The sequence below is a fragment of the Cervus elaphus genome, chromosome 20, assembly GCF_910594005.1.
Source record: "Cervus elaphus chromosome 20, mCerEla1.1, whole genome shotgun sequence".
NCBI classification, from domain to species: Eukaryota; Metazoa; Chordata; class Mammalia; order Artiodactyla; family Cervidae; genus Cervus; species Cervus elaphus.
The window spans coordinates 135,679,569-135,701,703 of NC_057834.1; the positions used below are offsets into that span (position 1 = coordinate 135,679,569).

General features: G+C 50.5%; 1 protein-coding gene across 1 annotated transcript in view; it reads right to left on the minus strand.

The window, feature by feature from the left end:
- Window positions 1–11,343: 11,343 nt before the first annotated feature.
- Window positions 11,344–22,135, minus strand: part of IQCA1 (IQ motif containing with AAA domain 1) — a 195,274-nt gene continuing 184,482 nt past the window's right edge. The window contains exon 19 of the mRNA XM_043878061.1: window positions 11,344–11,629. Coding sequence (XP_043733996.1) covers window positions 11,624–11,629 — 6 coding nt within the window. The 3' untranslated portion in view covers window positions 11,344–11,623. The remainder of the gene's footprint in view (window positions 11,630–22,135) is intronic.

The following is a 22,135-nucleotide window of genomic DNA, read 5'->3' on the forward strand; positions in this document are numbered from 1 at the left end:
TCTGGTCAACCCAATATTTGGATCCTCAATGGACTGGATGAGGCCCACCATGTTAGAAGGGGCCCACATTGGACTGACTTTACTCAGTCTTCTGATTCAAATGCCAATCTTGTCTGGAAACACCCTGACAGACATGCCTAGAAATAAAGTTTAAGCAAGTACCTGAACACTTGGTGGCCCAGTCAAGCTGACACATCAACTTAACCATGCCATCCCTGTGACTGTGTGAGGTGGCAGAGGTTTGAACATGGGTATTTTCAGTGAGGTATAAGGCTACAGAGAACTGTCATAAATGTTGCAGAAAGGGGAATAAATGATGGGCCAGATAGGCTGCTCACCGGGGTGAGGTGGGAGCCCTGGCCTCCAGCCGAAGCAGGAAGATACCTGATGCTGGAGGCCAGGAGAAAGGAACAGACGCCCCAAGGACAGAGGGGAGGTTGTCCCCAGGTCCGAAAAGCAAGGGAGGAGGGCTTGTGGTGTCTTTGCTTTGAAATATGAGTCAAAGTCATTTGCTGAGGGCTAGGAGAGATGGTTAGGGTTAAGAGCTTGAATACAGCAGTGGAAACTGTAATAGAAATATCTGGTGTGGTTAGATGGGCGAGGAAGCTGACTAGGAGCAGAGAGAAAATTTGTGGATGGCATCGAGAACCCGAGAATTTTAGAGGCACCTACAGTAGGTGAAGCTTTGTGCTTTGAGCTTATCTCATGTCTTACTGTTCTCTGATCTATCACAAAGGGTTAAGGAGAGACATGGCTTGTCTTTCATTTACCCTTAATCCAAAAGAATCATCTTAGTGAGCCCCCGTCATGGGCTACAAAGGCTTGTAGAATCAAGTCTCTGGTTCCAGGGACAATTAGATAGGAATATTTAATAAGGAACTTGATCAGCTTGGGCATCAGTCATGGTGGTGGGGAGAAGACTTCTTGTTGTAGTAACCAGAGAATTCATGGGCAGGTGGCTTTTGAGTTGAGTCTTAAGCATGGGCAGAGTTTTGGTAGGTAGAAAACTTCCCTCCTCGATGGAGAGAAGAGAGTGAGCAAAGGGATACAGAGGGACCACAGGTATGTGGACTCGGCCAGCAGCAGCGGACGTGATGCTGTGGGCCGGGGACGTGGGTCAGCATGCAAGGTCTTCAGTGCCACTTGATGCCCAACTCCTCAATGTGTGTTAGAGTCAGCTTACGAAATGACCAGGGTGGCATTTTAGGAAGCTGAATTCTGTCTAGTTTATAGAAAGGGGAGGAAGGGGTGGCCTAGAAATAGGTTGAAGACTCCAGTGTCACCAAGAAGAGTCGCTAATGAGTGGCAAAACAATGAGAGTAAACGGTCCATGTGATTATGCATGGAAACTTCTAATTTTAAATCCAGCACCCTAATGAAGCATAAATTATTTTGCCATTCAAATGTATTCTGGCTTGAAGCTCCCTCTCCGTTGGTGGCAAGAGGGGAGGAGGGAAGCGGGGAAGCAACCACAAGTCAACAATCAGTGTTAGCTGTCGTTTCTACTCAAGAGTAGGAGTGGAGAAGGAAATGGCAACCCACTCCAGTGTTCTTGCCTGGAGAATCCCAGGGACGGGGGAGCCTGGTGGGCTGCCGTCTACGGGGTCGCACAGAGTCAGACACGACTGAAGCGACTTAGCAGCAGCAGCAGCAGCTACTCAAGAGCAGCAGGCCATTCCCGGGGTCTCGCAGGCCCACATTTGCCAGCCTGGAGCTCGCCAGTGCTGGACACGGACTGCGTTCTCCGGCGGTGATTGCTTCTTGGTTTGGCGCCCTCAGCCCTCCCCAGGGTGCAGCTGGAGTAGAGTCCGGAAGGGTTTGGTGACCTCCGAGTCTAGAGTAACGAAGTCCAGAATCACTGAGAAGAATTTCCAGGCACCAAGCAAGGTCGTCCAGGACACTCAGGGAGGTGGAGGTCCATGTATGACCTGGCAGACGATGTGAGCGGTGGCATTGAGCCTCTGCGGGGGGTTCAGACTGTTCCGAGGGGCAAGTTGGGAGAAATCCAGAGAGGGACACAGAAAACAGGGGATGTTGGTCACACACAGATGTGGCAGAGCAGCCCGGGTGTGTGAGAACACGCGGTTCTGCAGCGCTGTCTCTACCCGCAGATGGATGGGCGGGGGGACGGATCCATAAGCCCGGGTCGTGCCATCACCTCGCCTGCCCTGGCAGCCAGACGGCATCGTCACCTGGGGGAAGAACGTGTGCCTGGGAAGAAGAGAGGGCTTGTTCTCCTGGGACCTTGCCCGATGGCCTGGGGTTACAGGGACCCCCCCCCCATCCCTGACAGCAACTCTCCCTGGGTGGGAGTCCACTGCCCCTGAGCTTGGGACCACCCACTTGTGGGGGTCAGGTGACACAGAGACTGATCACATCGGACAAGTCTGTGTCCTGTGTCTTTTCTCTTCCCTGACCCCATCGGGGGGTGCAGAGTGGAGGCAGTAAACCACCTAGTCTCGCCTGCCAAGGCTTTATATGATGGTTCATAAGACAACTAGTCACACATCTAGGCTCTGGGTCAAAGGTGAGGGTCAGCAAACACGGAGGGGAGGGAGATGTCCGAGCACAGAGCATCCCAGGCTAACAGAACAGCAGGTGCAAAGGCCCTGAGTGAAGAACACGTGAGGCGGGTCTGGAAAGAGCCAGGCTGCCACCAGGCTGGAGGAGAGGTGGGTGCAAATTGGGGCTGAGTCATGTTAGGACTTAATGGTCATTGTCCGGACGCTGAACCTTCTGCTCAGGGAGGTGGGAAGTCATTGGAGCAGAGGGATGGCTGACCTGCTTGAGCTGCGGGGCTCAGGGCGGGCTGCAGGGGACACCGGTGGAACCAGAAAGCTATCACAGCAGTCCAGGTGAACACTGATGCACTGGTCCAGGCAGTAGTCGTGGACGAGATGAGAGGAAGGTGGAGTCTGGGTATATTTTGAAGACCAAAGAGTCAGGATTTCCTGATGGAAGAGATGGGCCAGGGAGAGGAAGAGAGAGCCAAGGATGATTTTAGGGTCAGAGTGATGAAAGGATGGCGTTCCCAGGCTCTGAGCTGGGGGAGACCTGGGGAGAAACAAGTTTTGGGGGAGGGGAAACAAGAGTCTGATTTTGGACTTGTTAAGTTTGAGTTGCCCATTGTGTTTCCAAGGAGGATGTTGAGTTGGCAGGTGGAGATACATCCGCCGTCTTTAGCCTGAGAAAAAGATCCAGGCAAGAGATGTGTAAGCAGGAGTCCTCAGCACTGGAAGATATTTGGGGCCTTCAGGAGGGATATTATCCAGGGAGAGAATGATAACAGGGAAGAGAAGTTAAGGACTGGGCATCTGGGGTAAGAAGATAAGGAGGAAAACAGGAAGACAAGGTTGACTGATGGGAAAGCTGCCTTGAGGAGCCATGGGGCCGGGGGAGATGCCGCCTTGAGGTGGAGCCATGAGCTGAGAAGTCATCCTTGAGCTAGTGCATTCCATCTTTGGGGCACTTTGCTACCTGGAAGCCGGCAATGAGCACACAGCCATTCTTTAAATGGTAAATGGATTTAAATGGGAAAGCAGATTCTTTACCAGCTGAGCTGCAAGGGAAGCCCACACAGCCCACAAAGTTTACTAAATCAGCACTGGAGTGAATCGCAAAAGGTGTTGCCAGGTAACCAGGTTTCCATCTGGGGATTCACATATAACCAGGGAGCATGAATTGGTCAACCTCCCACGAAAGAGGAAACTGCCCTCCAGGAGATAATTTTTTTAAAAAACTCAATTTTTCCTTTAAGTATAATTAAGTTTTAAAAAATAATTTAATTTATATATTTCTTTTTGGCTCTGCTGGGTCTTTGTTGCTGCGTGGGTTTTTCTCTAGTTGCAGTGCATGGGCTTAGTTGCTCTGTAGCATGTGGGATGTTCCTGGACCAGGGGTCAAACCTGTGTCCCCTGCATAAGTGAATTCCTCATCACTGAGCCACCAGGGAAGTCCCTATCACCAAGTTTTGACAGATGTATTCAGTCATGTCCCTGCACCACAACGTTTTCACTTTCCCCCAAAATTAATTAAAAATTAATTTTTAATAAAAAAAACCCTTCCTCACCAGCCCTGACCCACTGCCGCAGAGTAGCTTTGCATGATATACTGGCAACCTGGTGTAGCTTAAAGGCCACGGAATCTGAAATCAGCTTGAAGACAGCTTGGCAGCTCACAACAATTCTGTGTCTAAATAAGGCAAAAGCAAGCGGCTCGTTTTATCATCTAAAGCTCACATGGAGTGCCTCGCTTCCCAGGTCTGGCTCAGGACAGCCACCCACGGGAAGTCCCAAGAGGTCAACCACCTTGGTCAATGGACAGGCTTGTCCCCTTTGAACTGCATACACTTCAGGCCGCAAACTTAAAGGGCTGTGTGTGTGTCCGGGCTGAGGGTGTGGTAGGGCTGCTCCCTCGGCCCCCACCGGACTCAGGACGAAGTTGGAAGCCCTCCCATGGAGGAAGGAGAGAGCTAGGGCTCCTTGACCAGCACGGGCCACCCCAGGGGAGCTGGTTGAGGCTGTCTTAGTGATGCTGAGAAACCAGCTCACAGCTCCTCCATCCATTCCCTGGAGGGAGGAGGACCAGCGGAGGGGAGATGGGTGGAGAGGTGACCTTTCCACACTGGCCACTCACAGAACTGGCCACAGGGGCGTTCTTTCCCCGGCCCGGGGCCCGCCCTCCTCCCCCAGCTCCCCCCACCGCGGTCCGCCCCCCTCCCCCAGCCCCCGCAAATGGCTGCTGAGCCCAGGCCGTCCAGCAGGGGGCAGCAGCTGACCCACCGCCTGGTCCTCTCACTCCGGCGCTCAGAGCACTTGGAGCTGAGTTGGGAGGAGCGACTCCTGAGACGGTGATGGGTCACTGCCCGCAGCACGCTGTATGTCCATTTGCGAAGGAAGAGCTGAGACCACAGAGAGCTGGGGTTTACATTCGGAACCCTTGAGCTTGGGCAGGACCCTTGCCATCTCAGTGTTTGCAGCTGGTCTGGGTCAGCACCTTCCAGCAGCGTGCCTTGGGAGTTCACTGATTTTTCTGCGTCTCAGGTGTCTTCTGTCAGCTGGGAGGAGCACAGCGCTGACACGTGAACGGTGTGGCCGTGGCCGGGACGCGGTCAGTGCTCCTGTTGTGATTATGTGATGGTCGTTCGGTGAGGTGTCAATGTGTCACGCCAAGGGTACGGTATCAGGACCCGGTGACCGTGGGCATGAGCTTTGTGAGCGCGGGACTTTCTCCCCCTTGCCTGCAGAGGACGATGGATCTATCTGAAGACAGCTCACACAGGGGCTTCCCAGGTGGCTCCGTGGTAAAGAATCCGCCTCCAATGCAGGAGCCATAAGAGGCTCAGGTTCAGTCCCTGGGCCGGGAAGATTCCCTGGAGGAGGAAATGGCAACCCACTCCAGTGTTTCTTGCCTGGAGAATCCCATGAGCAGAAGAGCCTGGCGGGCTACAGTCTATGGTGTCCCAGAGGGTCAGACACGACTGAGCATGCATGCACATGCCTGACACAGGTGAGAAGTCAGGCATTTCCTCCCAGGAGTCTTTGACTGTAATAAAGACCCTCGCTGGGGGTCTAGATGGTGTGATAAAAGAAGTACAAAAAGTCCAAATCTGGATGGAGGTCAGAGGGCAGTGGCCTGGGTCTATCCTTTCCTGCTGTCTTGTGTGGTCTCTTTCCCCAGCTGGGCTTGGATTAAACCATCTTCAGGGTCCATTCTTGCTTGGAAGCCTTTGATATCTGAACCAAGTTAATGCTTTGAATCCCCCAAGGCAGAGTCCATCAAGCATGGGGAAGATAAGGCAAAATTCATCACATCTCTCATCTGCCAACAACACCTGAATTTCCATTAAATTCCTACTCTAAAGCCGATTTCTCCTGCTGCTTCGAAGGGCAGAGGAGGGTTGCCAGTGGGTCTAATCAAGCCGGCCCCAGCTGCTGGCAAACAGGAGAGCAGTCTTGGCTTCCTAAGGTAATGAGAACCGGTTGCCAGGTTGTTACACTTTATTCTTTCCTGGAGGTTTGGGGAATCAAAACCAGGCTGCTTCTGAGCAGACCTGGACAGTCACCCGGAAGATGAGATCAATGTGAGTCTGAAAGTAAAAAACCCACCTTTTCTTTTCTAAAAAATTGTGGGAATATATCAGTTCAGTTCAGTTGCTCAGTCGTGTCCGACTCTGTGACCTCATGGACTGCAGTACGCCAGGCCTCCCTGTCCATCACCAACTCCTGGAGCTTGCTCAAACTCATGTCCAGTGAGTTGGTGATGCCATCCAACCATCTCATCCTCTGTCGTCCCCTTCTCCTCCCGCCTTCAATCTTTCCCAGCATCAGGGTCTTTTCCAATGGGACGGCGGCTCCCATCAGGTGGCCAGGGTATTGGGGCTTCAGCTTCAGCATCAGTCCTTCCAATGACCATTCAGGACTGAGCTCCTTTAGGATGGACTGGTTGGCTCTCCTTGCAGTCCAAGGGACTCTCAAGAGTCTTCTCCAACACCACAGTTCAAAAGCATCAATTCTTGGGCGCTTGGCTTTCTTTAAAATCCAACTCTCACATCCATACATGACTACTGGAAAAACCATAGCCTTGACTAGACAGACCTTTGTTGGCAAAGTAATGTCTCTGCTTTTTAATATCCTGCCTACGTTGGTCATAACTTTCCTTCCAAGGAGCAGGTGTCTTAATTTCCTGGCTGCAGTCACCATCTGCAGTGATTTTGGAGCACCCCCCCCCCCCAAAATTAATTAGTGAGATCCTAGTTCCCTGACCAGGGATTGAACCTGGGCCCATAACAGAGAAAGCACTCAGTCCTAACCACTGGACCACCAGGGAATTCCGTGGGAACATATACATAACATAAAATCTGCCATTTTAACCATTTCTAAACGTTTCGTTTTCAAAGAGTTGGACATGACTGAGTGACTACCACACACACAGACTGTAGTTCGGTGGCTTTAAATACACACACGTCATTGGGCAACCATCACCACCATCCCCTCGAGAGCATTTTTCCTCTTCCCAAACCGAAGCTCTGTCCCCATCAAACGCCAGCTTCCCATGCTCCTTCCCCCAGCCCTTGGCAACCAGCCTCCTACTTGCTGTCTCTGTGTCTTTGACTCCTCTATGACCTCACACAAGCGGGATCATACACGACTTGTCCTTTGATGACTGACTTGCTTCACAGCTAGTGTCTTCGAGGTTCATGTGTGTTGTGGCCTCTGTGAGGGTCCCCTTCCTTTCCAAGCCTGAACTGTGTGCGGACTGCATTTTGTTTATCCCTTTATCCATCGTGGGCACTTGGGTGGCTTCCACCTCTGCGGCTGCTGTGAAGAGTGAGGCAAGGATCAGGGTGCCGTGCCAGGAGCTGCCCTGTGCGTTCACTGTGGACCCCTACCCCTGCTCAGGAGTTCCTGTTCCCAGCCCTGGGGTTTCTCTCAAAGAAAGCAATGCCAATCTGTTTCCTTTCTGGAATGCCCAGGTATCTTCCAGAATGATGCAACACAGAGCAGAGAAGAAATGATTGTGGGCTGGAAAATTGTAAGCCAGGGTTCCCTAATGTCCATTTCCCACCAAAATAGAATCTTAACACGCTGCTCACAGCACCAGGTATTAGAATCAGCCCTGGATATTAGAATGTGGACGAAATTCTGATGGAGCCTCTAGGATGTGTTAGCCCAATTATGAACATGCTCCCCCTCGCACCCCTCCCCCCAAAATAAGAACAAATGCTAACTTGTTGAAGAGCATCATACAGAAATATTCTTCTGGAGCCTTCTGAAATCTGGCAGGAACCACTGAAGCTTTGGCTTCTGCCTTCGGAACGTGCTTCTCGACAATGACTGTTTAATAAGTTCAGCTGCTTTTCATGGACATTTCTGCAGGTCTTTCCGTGAATGTTTGAGGATGCATGTCTCCTGCTTTTTTTTTTTTTTTTCTGGCAAGGATATATGTTTCTTATTCCTCTAAAAGCAGCACGGAGCTTTTTAGTTAGTCAAATTCAGTTAAAAGGAGGGAAAGTGGGCAAAAGACACAAAGAGATATTTCTCTGAATCCAGATGACAAGTAAGCACAAAAAAAGACGTTCAGCATCAGTAGCCATCAGGGAACAGGAAATGAAAATGACAAAGAGATATCTCTGCAGAATCTGTCAGAAGGGTTAAAATAAAAGAGCGACAACACCAAGTGTTGAGAAGGACACGGAGAAACTGGATCCCTCACCAATCGCTGCTGAGAACGTAGCATGGTACTGCTGCTTCAGAAAATAGCTGGGCAATTTCTTATAAAACTAGACATGGGATTTTCATAGACCCAGAAATTTTACTCCTGGGCATTTATTCCAGAGAAATGAAAATTTATGTTAACACAAAAAATCTGTACACAAATATCCATAGCAACTCTTTTTTGGATAATTAGCCCCAACTGAAAAAAAACTCAATACAAATATTTTCTTACATTCTGTGGGCTGTCTTTCCAGTTCACACTTTCGAAAAATGATATTTGACATGCATCTGTTTAAGTCTACTTTGAAATTCACAGCAAAGCATCAAAATGTAAAGCTTCGATTTTGAAAGCTTAGATTCTTAGACCTGAGAAGGAGCTGTGGACGCAGATGCCCAATTTGAGGGACAAACTGAAGTCTGGGCAGATGGAGTCTCACTGAAGGTCTGTGCTGACGCTCAGTCTCTCAACTGTGTCCTACTCTGTGGGACCCCGTGGACTGAGGCCAGCCAGGCTCCTCTGTCCGTGGGATGCTCCAGGCGGGAATACTGGAGTGGGTTGCCATGCCCTCCTCCGGGGGACCTTCCCAACACAGGGACCAAACTTGAGTCTCCTGTGTCTCCTGCATTGGCAGGTGAATTCTTTACCACTGAGCCACCAGGGAACCCAAAGGTCTGTACGCACCCGTTAGTGACAAAACTGAGCTTGTATTGGGGTCTTCTTCCCTGTTCTGTATTCTTTTTCTTCTTTTTTTTTAATTTTTGTTTTCGCTCTTTGGATAAAGCATAGATCAACTTTCACTTCTTACTAATTTAATGGTTCCTTTTGCTGGATTTCCATGGTGGTTCAGACGGTAAAGCATGTGCCTACAATGTGAGAGACCTGGATTCAACCCCTGGGTCGGGAAGATCTCCTGGAGAAGGAAATGGCAACCCACTCCAGGACTCTTGCCTGGAAAATCCCGTGGACGGAGGAGCCTGGTAGGCTACAGTCCTAGGGGTCGCAAAGAATCAGAGACGACTGAGCTACTTAACTCACTCTTTGCTGGTAATACTTGGCATTTTTCTATCAGTGGGTAAACTTTTAAAATGCTTTTCTGTCTTTTCCTTTATGCAAGCAATCCCTGCTTCCTGCCAGGCCTAAAATCAAAGCCTCCCAAAGTATGTTAATTTGTGTTTTAGTGTCTTCATTGAGTTTTCACAGAAACACACATGACTTTGACCTGTCAGGAGTAATTTCTGGAATTTTGTGTTACCATGTTTTGGAACATCTACGTTTTAACAAAAACCATTGATATCTTGCCTTTTGAAAATCAGAGAAAATTGGGGGCATTGTTGCCACAAGACAAATGGCCAAATGGCCACATGAATGAATGACATTTGGGAGCCCCTGGGACAAAATACAAGGACAACACAAGTCCTGCCTAATGAACTGCTTGTCCTGGCCCGTGTGTTCAGTCTGGCGGCATCTGTAGTTGTGACGGAGTTGCGCCCTGATGACAGAAACGCAAAGGTGATGCTTCACATGGTCCCTATGTTGGCTCATTTCATGGGTACCAAGCATGGCTCTTGGGCACGAAGTTCTCTGATGCCCTTGTTCTGATTTCTGATGTGTAAGTAGTGTCTAGAACAGAACTTCTGAAATTGTATGTGCATGTGAGTCCCCTGGGGATGTGATGAGAGGCAGACTCTGATTCCCAAGGCCTGGGATGGAGCCCAAGATGCTTTCCTCCTCATAAAGTGTTCAGGGGCCAGCAGCATCAGTATCATCTGAGAAAGAAAGGAATAAAGAAAGAAAGAAAGAAAGAGTTGCTCAGTCGTGTCTGACTCCTTGCGACCCCTGAACTGTAGCCTACCAGGCTCCTCAGTTCATGGACTTTTCCAGGCAAGAGTACTGGAGTGGATTGACATTTCTCAGAAATGCAGAATCTTGGACCCCAATCCTGACCAAGGGATAAGGAATCTGCATATTAACAAGATCCCTGGGAGATTCAAGGGCACATCCGACACGGAGAGGGGCTGCTCAGGGATGCATATCGGTACAGTCACTGCAGGAGCTCCGAGCTGCAGGCAAAGACCCACAGACAACACCTGCACCCAGGTTCTGCTGGGAGCCCTGGTGGGTCCTGGTGCCCCAGGCAGGCTCTTTAAGACCGATCTGGGCCATTCATGCTTTTTCCCTTTCAGGCCACCTTGGGGACCCACCGCTGCTCCTCCTCCTCCCCTTCCCTCCCTGGTGGTCTGTTTCCTGACTGCATAAATACCTCCCAACTCCGCTGTGGTCCGCTGTGAACCCTTCCTAGTTAATAGGCATCTGTTTTGTGCAGTGGGCCTTCTCCCCATCTTACAAGCTGTGTTCTCACTAAAGTCCCAGGGACCCCAGGCACAGATGGGGTCTGGTGGGCAGGATTCCAAGACATTTTATTGACCTCCAGCTGCCCTAAGGCATCCTAGAGGTGGCCACGTGATAGCAGCATCGCATTTCAGCTGCCAGCATCCCTCCCCTTCACGGAAGTCGGGGCCTGGGCTTGGAGGTATTGTGCGGGGAGAGAGGCCATTTGGCTCATAGAATCTTAGGAGAGTTTATGGACCTAATAATGCCAGCAGGAGAGCTGGCTGAAAGCACCATAGTGTACCCAGCTCATCTCCAAGAAACCAACTTTCAAGGAGAGTTTATTGGCCCCAAGATACCATCTTTCCCATTCTCTTGGTTTGGCTTCCTCTTATCACCAAGACAATCTCCATTCCACATGGATTCACCAAGGCAACAGGAAGGAAGGCTTTGAAAGATGCATTCTATGCAAGGGACCTTCGCTCTTTCCTTCACGGTCAATGGAAGTCAACAGGATTTAGCATTTCACAATCATGGACGTCAGCTGAGACGTGTGTGCTTGTTGATGTACAACTGGATAGGGCAGTGATGATGGTTTGATAAGGTAACACTCATATTCTAATGTAATTGGCCAAGGCAAAGAGAAAACAATGGGCAAATGCAGATTTATTTAGTTTTGGGCAAGGCTTGTTGAATTCTCAGTTCTTTTTTGTTCTAAAGAAACAGTTTTTAAAAGATTTATTTTCTCTTTATTTATTTGTGGTGATGCTGGGTCTTCGTGGCTGCACGTGGGCTTTCTCTAGTTGTGGAGAGTGGGGGCTACTCTCTAGTTGTGGTGAATGGGCTTCTCGTGGCAGCCGCGGCATCTCTTGTTGGGGAGCACAGGCTCCAGGGTGCATGGGCTTTCAAGGTGGCCGCACTCGGGCTCAGCCGTTGTGGCTCGAGGCCTCTAGCGAGTGCTGGCTTCAGCAGTTTTGGCACACTGGCTTAGCGGAATCTTCCCGGATCAGGGATTGAATGCGCATCACCTACATTGGCAGGTGGGTTCTCATCCACTGTACCCCTGGGGAAGTCCTCCTCAGTCCTGAAAAGGAGAGAAGGAAAAGGAGGAGATGTCAGATCTTCCACTCGTTTGCATTTTCTCCAAATCTGTTTGACTATTAAGCCTGTCTAGTTAATATCATATCTCTTGAAATGTTGGGTCTTTGCAGCCTTCACTCACGACTATTTCTTCATGTGTAAATGATCAGAGAAGCTAAAACCAGTTACGTCCCCTTCCTCACTGCATAACTCCCTCCCATCCAGCACCCGTTTTCTCCGTTACAGCTCATACCCCTGTGATTAAGTGGGGGCATCTTTGGGGGGGACCGGAGAGTGGGCTTGCAGTGGAGTCTGCACTTGACTCTTAGTCTTCTGTCCTCAGAGATGGGTCTCATCTTCTCCCTACCTTGTGCACCCCATGTTGCCTACTGGAAGAGTGTCTGGACTCAAGGGTAGACATTTAGATGGATTCATCCATTCCTGGATTCTCCATGCCAAAGATCTGCCTCTTCTGTGTCTTGCATGGGGATGGCCCCAGTAGAGCACCCGTTTCAAGCATCTTCTCTGCATCCTGTGATCACCAGTCACAGATCATGTTGGAGGGTAGAGCACCATCCAGGAGGTAGGAGGGGATACAGGCAGAGACTGGTTACTGTAGGTCTCTGCCCTGTGCAACCAACTCTATTGTTTCTGAGGGACTCCCTCTAAAATTCTATCCTCGAGCATATTTTGAAGCCTCGAAGAGCATTGTCAAATGGTGATTTCCTACCTCTTGTATTGATAGTTGGAAAGTCCTCCCACCATCACCTTGTTTTTTAAAACAAATTTGTTTCATTGTTGTAAGAACCCTTGAGATCTACTCTTTTTAAGCAGACAAAATAGTCTTGCTGGGCTTCCCAGATCATTCAGTGGTAAAGAATCTTCCTGCCAATGCAGGAGACACAAGAGACGCAGGTTCAATCCCCGAGTTGGGAAGATCCCCTGGAGGGGAGCTTGGCGACCCACTCCAGTATTCTTGCCTGGAGAATCCCATGGACAGAGGAGCCTGGTGGGCTGCAGTCCGTGGGGTCACAGAGTCGGACGCAACTGATGGTGCTCACACGTGCAGCCTTGTTGACTGTGGGTACGATGCTGCGCACCGGTCTCTAGAGCTTATTCATGTTGCTTCATCGAAACTTTACATCTGTTGATTAGCAGCTTCCCTTTCCCCTCCCCACTCAGTGCCTCATTCTGATGCAAATTCAGATGTTTGCCAGCGATCCCCTCAGCGGGGGCTATGCTGACAGTCACAAGCAGGACACCTCGTGCCCTGTGGCAGCTTCTAGGGGACCGCCTCTCAGAGGTGTCCATCTCGCCAGAGAATGCAGGGAATGGGAGTCTGAGTGAAGCACTTTCCCTGCTCTCAAGGTTGTTGCTCAGTGGCTCTGTTGCGTTTGACTCTTTGTGACCCCATGGACTGCAGCACGCCAGGCTTCCCTGTCCTTCACCATCTCCCAGAGTTTGCAAAAACTCATGTCCATTGAGTCAGTGATGCCATCCAACCATCTCATCCTCTGTCGTCCCCTTCTCCTGCCTTCAATCTTTCCCAGCATCGGGGTCTTTTCCAATGAGTCGGCTCTTCCCATCAGGTGGCCAAAGTATTGGAGTTTCAGCTTCAGCATCGATCATTCCAATGAATATTCAGGATTGATTTCCTTTAGGATTGACTGGTTTGATCTCCTTGCAGACCAAGGGCCTCTCAAGAGTCTTCTCCAGATCCACAATTCGAAAGCATCAGTTCTTCAGCATTAGTCCTTCCGATGAAGGTGATGGGAGTTTATTTCAACCCTTTCCTGACCACGACTTCCTTGCCCCTTCCTCTTTCCCTCTGTGTCTGGTGGGTTAGGAGGGGCTGGGGTCTATTTAACACATCACAGCACAAGCATCAAGGCCTGCCTGCTTTCCCACTAGTGAATGACCCTGGAGAGGGTGGAGCCAGGGCGGAACTGGGGCCCCTCCGAAGGCTCCTGCAGACACGGATCCTTCAGATGTCTCCAACAGGGCCTGGTTCTCCCGACATTGCTCCCACCTGTCCTCGGCCGGTTTCCAGGATGGCAGAAATGATGGACAGGCATCCTCTGCTGGGGTGTCCATGACCCAGGGGACCTCAGCCCTGGAGGGCTGGCAGGAGGCCACAGCCCCGTAGTCTATGATTTTCACTCCCCACTACTTTCTACTTGCAACTTTCTGTGTGCATGAAATGTTGACCCAGCTGGGCCACTTTTGAGAATCCATCCAGCAGAAACAGACGAGGCACTGAAAAAAGCTACGCTTGAGATGATATTTGTCGTGGCAGCATTGTTGTGGCCCAGATGGTCAGCTGCAGCCAGCTGATGCTACTACCGCTGAGATAAAGAACATGTCCTTCGGTTGCCGGGGGAAGAGCCAGCAGCAGTCTTCTGGGTTCATCTTTTAAGCCAAAGTCATTGTCCTCCCATGGGGCTTCCCAGATGGCGGTAGTGGTAAAGAACTCGCCTGCCAATACAGGAAGACGTAACAGACAGGGGTTTGATCCGTGGGTTGATCTCCTGGAGGAGGGCATGGCACACACTCCAGTCAGTATTCTTGCCTGGAGAATCCCATGCACAGAGGCGCTTGGTGGGCTAGAGTTCATAGGGTTGCAAAGAGTTGGACATGACAAGCAACTTAGCGTGCACGTGTGGTCCTCCTGGGCAGACCCTGGCCAACAGTAATGATCAAGTAGGAGAAGTTAGTGACTGAAGACCTGCTACAAGAGTAGGACTTTGGGATCTTACTTGCACAATTTCCTATTGGATAGGTGAGGGCTCGGCTGGGACCACAGCACCGGGCAGTCAGCTGAGACCCTCTGCTGCCCAGCAACCTCACACTCCGAGTTGCCCCCCACGGCCAGGACCCGCCTTTGGCCCAAGTCCATCCCGTGCTCGGTCTGCTCACCCTTGAGAACCACTTTCATCACGAGGTCGGTAGCTGCCTGTGCCATGCGTGAAATAGGTCCAAAGGAATCGCCGGTTCAATAATCATCTCCTCTCACTCATGGTCACTCTTCCATCCCTTTTCCACACATACTTGTCCATCCCTGAGATGTCCCATGGTCCCCAGGAAGGGACAAACGTGTGATGGACATTTCCTGTGAATGTTTGCAGAATAGATGAGATGGCAGGGATGGGCTGAGGGGTGGAGGTCACCCAAGCAGGCAAGAAAAAAAATAATAATAATGGGCATTCTTTGAATATTTGTACATTTGTTTATTGGAGATGGCAGAATAGCCTGCATTCTATTAGTAAACAAAGATACTTATTCATAGGTATGATATTTATACCTGTGATACTTACTCATATGTATTTAAGATACATGCCTTTACATTTAGAATAAGAGATTTCCAGCTTGGCCTGGGCTTAACAGAGCAAGTTCCCCGTCCCAAACTGACCAAGAGCAGTGCTGGCCATGCTCCACTTGAGGGCACTGTGGTCCCAGGGTTGTTCCGGTGTCCCTTCAGCTGGACCCCTGGGCAGGCGCCTGACTGGTCCAGCTCTTCATCCAACTCTCAGGGCGCTCCCTGAAGAACAGGAGAGGTCTCCATCCTCATTGGGGACAGAAGCCTTGAGCTGAGTGTCTGGTTCTTTGGGGCTGGCTTTGCACAGAGCCCCGCGGTCATGGCCATCCAAGAAGCGAGGCCAGACTCTGCAGGGGTGGCGATCTCTCAGCTGCCATCCACACAGGGGTGCCTGTCCCAGTTCGGTTCCTTACTGGTGGGAGAGAGCCTGGGTCCACCTTCCACAGAGCTGAGGGTCTGGGGTGGAGCGACCCTTGGTGCTGGCCTGCAGCAAGCTCACTGCCCAGCCTCAGGAGCCAAGCCCACGAAGCCGCACTAGAAACCTGTGTGGTCAGGTTGTCATCTAGGTGTCGGCTGACTGATCGCGCCTCCTTTTTCCAGGACCAGGAGAGGAGGCCGGAATGGGCTTCACCAAGGTCAAATGCCGCCCATGTCCGGATCTGGGGCCTTTGGAGGACGGCGGAGGCTGGTCTGTAGGTGCAGGCCGAGCCCACACAGCTCGGACGCTCTCCCGCCACTGGACATGGCACCATCGCGCTCCAGGGACGAACACAAAACCTCTGTCATCCCGCGTCCCCTCAGCTCATTACCATAAACACTATTAAATCCTGGCAGCACAATAATCCCTTCCCTGTGTATGTGTGAGCATGTATTATGCAAGATTCAAAGTCACTTGATGCCAGGAGGACAGTAAAGAGACTCTGCATAGGGCAGAAATAATTTGCAAGACCAACTTGGGGTAGAGGGTTCTCAAATGAACTCCAGTGGTCCCACAGCTTTCAGAGGGCCAGGCAGGCACCCCCTTTGAAGAGCTGTGTAACAAAAGGACCTGGCTGGGGGCATTATAATTTGCTCTAACCAGTTCCAAAGGACTCCTATTTTCAATGATGTAAAGAGACATACTAATGTCACAGGACGTGGGCATTGTGCTTAGTATAAATACACACACAAAAGCTAAGCGAGGGTATTTTGGATGTCTGGTTGGGGCGGATGTAATTAAATTTACCTTCGAGAACCCTTTGAAGTCTGTGGCTAACTGTTTTATATAAAGCTAACGTTCCCCATCAGCTCATCCGTCAGTTGCAGAATTCTCACAAATTGGGAAAGTTGCTGAGGCAGAATCAATTAGTTTCCACTTGGAGTAAAATCTGTCCTCTAGGACTGAGGCTGTCATCCCCGCTCTGGCTGTTGCGGGTCACCTGGCGGGGTGACCTGCTGTGTTCAGGGAGCCGTGGGAGCTCCCAGGACCTGGTTGTGTCTGGGCACTGAGCACCTCAGCCCCGTGTGTGCCGTGGGGAGACCGAGGTTTCTGGCTGGCATCAGCTTCTGCACCAGCCCTGCCAGGGTACCGCCCAAGGAGACCTCTGTGCCACTGAGCCCTGTGGACTTGGCAGCCTGGCTGGTGAGGAAAATGCCACATCTCACTGGGTGGATGATGTTGGAAGTGGCCCGTGTGTGCCACACCCAGAGAAGAAGCCCAGCAAGTGGACTTCTTTTTTTTTTTTCTCTTGTATTTATTTATTTTTTTATTGAAGTATAGCTGATCTAGAGTATTGTGTTAGTTTCTGGTTTATGGCATGGTAATTCAGTTATTTATATACATGCACTAAATTGCTTCAATCATGTCCTCTGATTCTTTGCACCCCTATGGACTGTAGCCCCCCAGTTTCCTCTGTCCATGGGATTCTCCAGGCAAGAATATCGGAGTGGGTTGCCATTTCCTTCTCCAGGGGATCTTCCTGACCCAGGGATCGAACCCAAGTCTCTCATGTCTCCTGCATTGGCAAACGGGTTCTTTACCACTAGAACCACCTGGGAAGCCCCGTTTATACACAAAAGTTCAGTTCAGTCGCTCAGTCATGTCCAACTCTTAGTGACCCCATGGACCACAGCACCAAAGGCCTCCCTGTCCATCACCAACTCCTGGAACTTACTCAAATTCATGTCCATTGAGTCGGTGATGCCATCCAACCATCTCATCCTCTGTCATCCCCTTCTCCTCCTGCCTTCAATCTTTCCCAGCATCAGGGTCTTTTTCAAGGAGTCAGTTCTTCGCGTCGGGTGGCCAAAGTATTGGAGTTTCAGCTTCAGCATCAGTCCTTCCAATGAATATTTAGGACTGATTTCCTTTAGGATGGACTGGTTGGATCTCCTTGCAGTCCAAGGGACTCTTAAGAGTCTTGTCCAACACCACAGTTCAAAAGCAACCATTCTTTGGTGCTCAGCTTTCTTTATGGTCCAACTCTCACATCCATACATGACTATTGGAAAAACCATAGCTTTGACTAGACAGACCTTTGTTGGCAAGGTGATGTCTTTGCTTTTTAGTATGCTGTGTACATTGGTCATAGCTTTATATACATATATTGATATAATTCAGTTATTTATATACATATATCCTTTTTCAGATTCTTTTTGCCTATGTTTATTATCAATTTTAGTATAATTCCCTGTCCTATACAGTAGGTCCTTGTTGGTTATCTATTTTATATATATATAGTGTGTGTGTTAATCCCAAGCTCCTAATTTATCCCTCTTCTCCCCCATTCCCCTTTGGTAACCATAAGTTCGTTTTCTATGTCTGTGAATCTCTTTCTTTTTTGCCAATAAGTTCATTTATACCTTCTTTCTTTAGATTTCACAAATATGCAATATTATATGATATTTGTCTTTCTCTGTCTGGCTTACTGCACTTAGTATGATAATCTGCCTCAAAACGCATTATTTCCTTCTTTTTTATAACCGAGTAATATTCCACTGAGTCAGTGATGAGTTGGTGGCTCACAGACATGAGCGTGAACAAACTCCAGAAGATGGTGAAGGACAGAGGAGCCTGGCATGCTGCAATCCATGGGCTCACAAAGAGTCAGACACGATTTAGCGACTGAACAGCAACAACATTTCATTGTATATATGTACCATATCTTCTTTTATCCATTTGTCTGTTGACTGGACATCTCTGCAAGTGGGCTTCTAAAGTGTTGCCAACACCTCCCCTTCATATCCTGGATGGTGAGCAACGTGCCTTTATTGTATTTGTGTCATAACTCAATAAAATCATGAATGCACATCCCCTCTTACAAGTGTTCATGTTTTGATAAAAGACTACTGGAAAGTTCTCCTTCAGAAGAAAGACTCCAAAGGCAATTTCAGGTGGTGAGAGCATGTTTGTGCTAAGTTGCTTTAGTCATGTCAGACTCTGCAGGGGCAGACGAATATTGCCCCTGCTCTCCAGGGTGAGGACGACCTCTCACCAGACAGGGCTCCAGCCCTAAATCTGTAATTCTGGGACATAAAATCAGCCAGGATGTTCAGAGAATCACGTGCAGAGCACAGCAGCTCTGACTCCAGCTGTTCACCTTCTTCCTCAGCACTGGGTCTGCTTCTCTCGGGGTAGCCCCCACCCCAACCCCAGTTCGCTGTAGAGATGCTGAATATTCGGCTGCAGGCAGAGGACTCTGCCTTGCGATGTTTCAGGTGCTTTCCTCGGGGATGCGTCCGAGCCCAGTTGTTTAGGAGTCAGGGTGAACCTAGTGGCCCTGATGACTGTCACAGGTTACAGCTTACAGACCTTCTTCTCCGGAATGCTTCCATCCCAAGGGCAACAGGAACTCAGAGCTAGAAGGATGTTTATGGGGTTCACCCCAGGTCTCTCATAGACAAGGAAACACACATGGCTCCCTGGGGACCCCCAGGATGGGCCCCACCTTGCCTGGTGTCCAGCTTCCCTCCCTGCCCCCCGAGTTGCACATGTGATCTGGTGCTGTCTGGAGGAGCTGTGTGACTTTGGGAAGGCTGACAACCTCTCTGAGCTCCGTGTGGAGAGTGGAGAGTCTGGTTTGGGTTTGTTGTGGCCGCGTTCTTCTGAGCGGCCATTCCTGCTCCCTGTGCAGCGGGGAGCCGTGGAGGGGCACGTTAGCCTTTCCAGCTGCAGTGGGGGACCCTAAAACCCCTCCCATGGGGATCAGGAGGCAGATGTCTTTACAATGCACTTGCTCAGTGCAGCCCGTAGACACACTGCCCGGCCCAGGAGGGCCTGTGGGGACGCCTCCCTCTGGTGCTGCTCTAGGGGGGGAGCCCTGAGGCTCAGGGATGCCAGCGTCAAGGGCACCTGCCATCAGCCCTGCTGGGAAAGTGGGGGCCATGGGGGTGTGTACACACATGTGTGCACGTGAACATGTGCTCATGGGTGTGTGGGTGTGCATGTGTTTATAGGGGTGGGATGTGTACACATGTGAGTATCCGTGCATGTGTGTTTTATGTCTATCCATGTGTTTATGTGTCTGTGCATGTATGTGTGTGGCATGTGTGATTCTGTGTGCAGTGTATGTGTTGTGTGTGTGTGTGGATGCATATCGTTAGACTGGCTCAAGGTCACCCAGCTCATTTGTGAGTCTGAACTCAGCCCAGCCCAGACCACGGGGCTTTCCAAGAAGCCACAACCCTCCTCCCAGATGCTGGCTGATTTTCCAGACGGGCCGGGAGAGACCTGAGGACAGGCTGGAGCGGTGGTCTCTCTACCCAGGGGCTCTAGAGGTGATCCCGCGGTGTCCCTGAGGCTGCAACAGAGGCCTCCCAGACCCCAGACGGGCTCACAAGGGAAACGGTCAAGGGGAAGGGCTGGGGGTGGGGGTGGTGGGGGCACCCTGCAGAGGGTTCCGGCTTCTGCACGTGCACACCGGCCCTGGGGAGGCCAGGGTATCTCAGGGCAATCACCCCATCACGTCACCACACTGCACTGTCATCTCAGGAAGCTGGGGACCTGCCATGGAAGAGCAGGTGGCACTCACAGAGACCTCACTGGGTGCCCGGCTCTGCTGGGCACACTGGTCAGAGCTGGGATAGCTCCTCACCACAGCTCCACGAGGCAGAGACCAAACGCCTGCCCGATGAAGACGCAGAGGATACGGAGCCAGGAAGGGCGGTGGGTCAGTCAAGGCCTTTGCTCTAAACTACTAGAATTGATGGTGGAGACAGAATTTCTAAGATGCTTCATCTCTAGGCCACAAGGTAAGAGTGAGACCCCGTCTCTGCTTGCCATGTGGAGGACCTGGGCGAGCTGCCCTGTGTGAAGCAAGAGATTTCTGACGATTTCCAGTGGGCATGGGTTGGGGGAGTTGGAAGGTGGTGGTGGGTGTGAGGGTGGAGTAGGGGGCGGAGACCAGGACTCCTGGAAGCAGACTCCTGGGCTCCGGGTTATCACCCCAAAGCCCAATATGCAAAGTGCACTGTGAAATGTCTACAAGGCAATAAACCCATAGGGAGTACATTCCATGTGCCAGGGGCCCTAAATAGGCCCTCTTAGGTAGTTATATGGGCGGTAACTGCAGCCGTTTTGAAGAGCTAAGGAATCAGACAGACCTGCCATATACTCACGGAATCTCAGATTCTCCATCCAGAAATCATTGCTAAGCTGGATCCCTTAGGCTAAGTCTTAGGGTGGGTGCCCTGGTCCCCACACCCCTTGTTTGGATCTGGCTCCATGCAGCCGGTACACAAGTCTTTTATTGATGGCCTCTCCCCCTCTAGACTGCAAAGCAGTTCCCTTGAGCATCTTGGCACATAGGGGCTGCTCAATGATAGGCTTGGAGAATGAACCCCACATCCCTGCATACTGCCGCTGTGCTTTCTAATGACTGGGGATGGATAAGGGGACCACGCATCAGTGAAGGAGTGATTCTAACAGTGCAAGGTGCCAAGTCGCTCAGTTGTGTCCAACTCTTTGCGACTGAATGGACTGTAGCCCACCAGGCTCCCCTGTCCATGGGATTTTCCAGGCAAACATACTGGAGTGGGTTGCCATTTCTTTCTCTGGGGGATCTTCTCCACTCAGGGATCTTCTCCACTCAGGGATCTTCTCCACTCAGGGATCACTTCGTCTGCCTCCTGCGTTGGCAGGTGGGTTCTTTCCCACTAGTGCCACCTGGGAAGCCTAGTGGTGTAGGGAGACGTATTTTGGGTCAAGATCCCTTTGATTTTCCAAACCTTCCTGTTGAAGTAGCTACCCTCTTGGTTTCAAACCCATTGGTCTTTTGTGGTTTCTCTGTGCTTGTTAGTATCATCTATGCTTCTCTTAAAATCTTCAGACCTGTAAGGGCACCAGAAGCCACTTCTCTAAGTAGTTTGGGTCCCTTAAAGTCATTAGTAGCTGAAGCTGGTGTCACTCTTTGAATAACCGTGTGACACCACCCACAATTACTGTCTTCATACCACACATGGATGGAGCATTGGGAAGAACCTCGAAAATAGTTTCTAGAGCATTTTGCACTTGAACTTTGCAGACGTGCTCAGTCATATCCTACTCTTTGAGACCACATGGACTGTAGCCCACCAGGCTCCTCTGTCCATGGGCTTCCCCAGGCAAGAATACTGGAGTGGGATGCCATTTCCTCTGCCAGGGGATGTTCCCAACCCAGGGATCCAACTCATGGCTCCTGGTTTGGCAGGTGAGTTCTTTAGCATCTTTGCCACCTGGGAAGCCTCAGCGTTAGGGTGTCCTAAACCTGCTAGTTCTGGACGGAGGTGTCTGTTTAAGGCCCCATGGCCTCGGGAACATGCTCAAAGGAATGCTGAGTTAGCCTGCAGTGGTTCTGGGTCCAAAAACAGGGCAGGCTGAGGGCAGAGTCACTGAGAGCTTTAATTCCACTTTAGTCAGATTTCATTGTACAGAAGCTCCCTTAATGAGGGTTAATGACATTCATTACTGTCTCCTTCACTTAAGAACGTTCTCAGGAGGGATGAATTGTCACATCATGGCCCAGAAACAGCTCAGGCCCAAGCTCAGAAGTGTCTGTCCTTCCTTCCCACAGTCCCTTCCTTCTTCCTTTCTTTGCACGCTTTTATTTTCCTTTTCTCCCATGAGTAAAGGCTGTCATTTCTCTGCATCCGGTAAGATCAGGGGTTGTAGCACATGGCTGCATCATTCTCCCAGGAGGACCTCAGATTTTAAACATGGATTGTGGGGCTTCTCTGGTG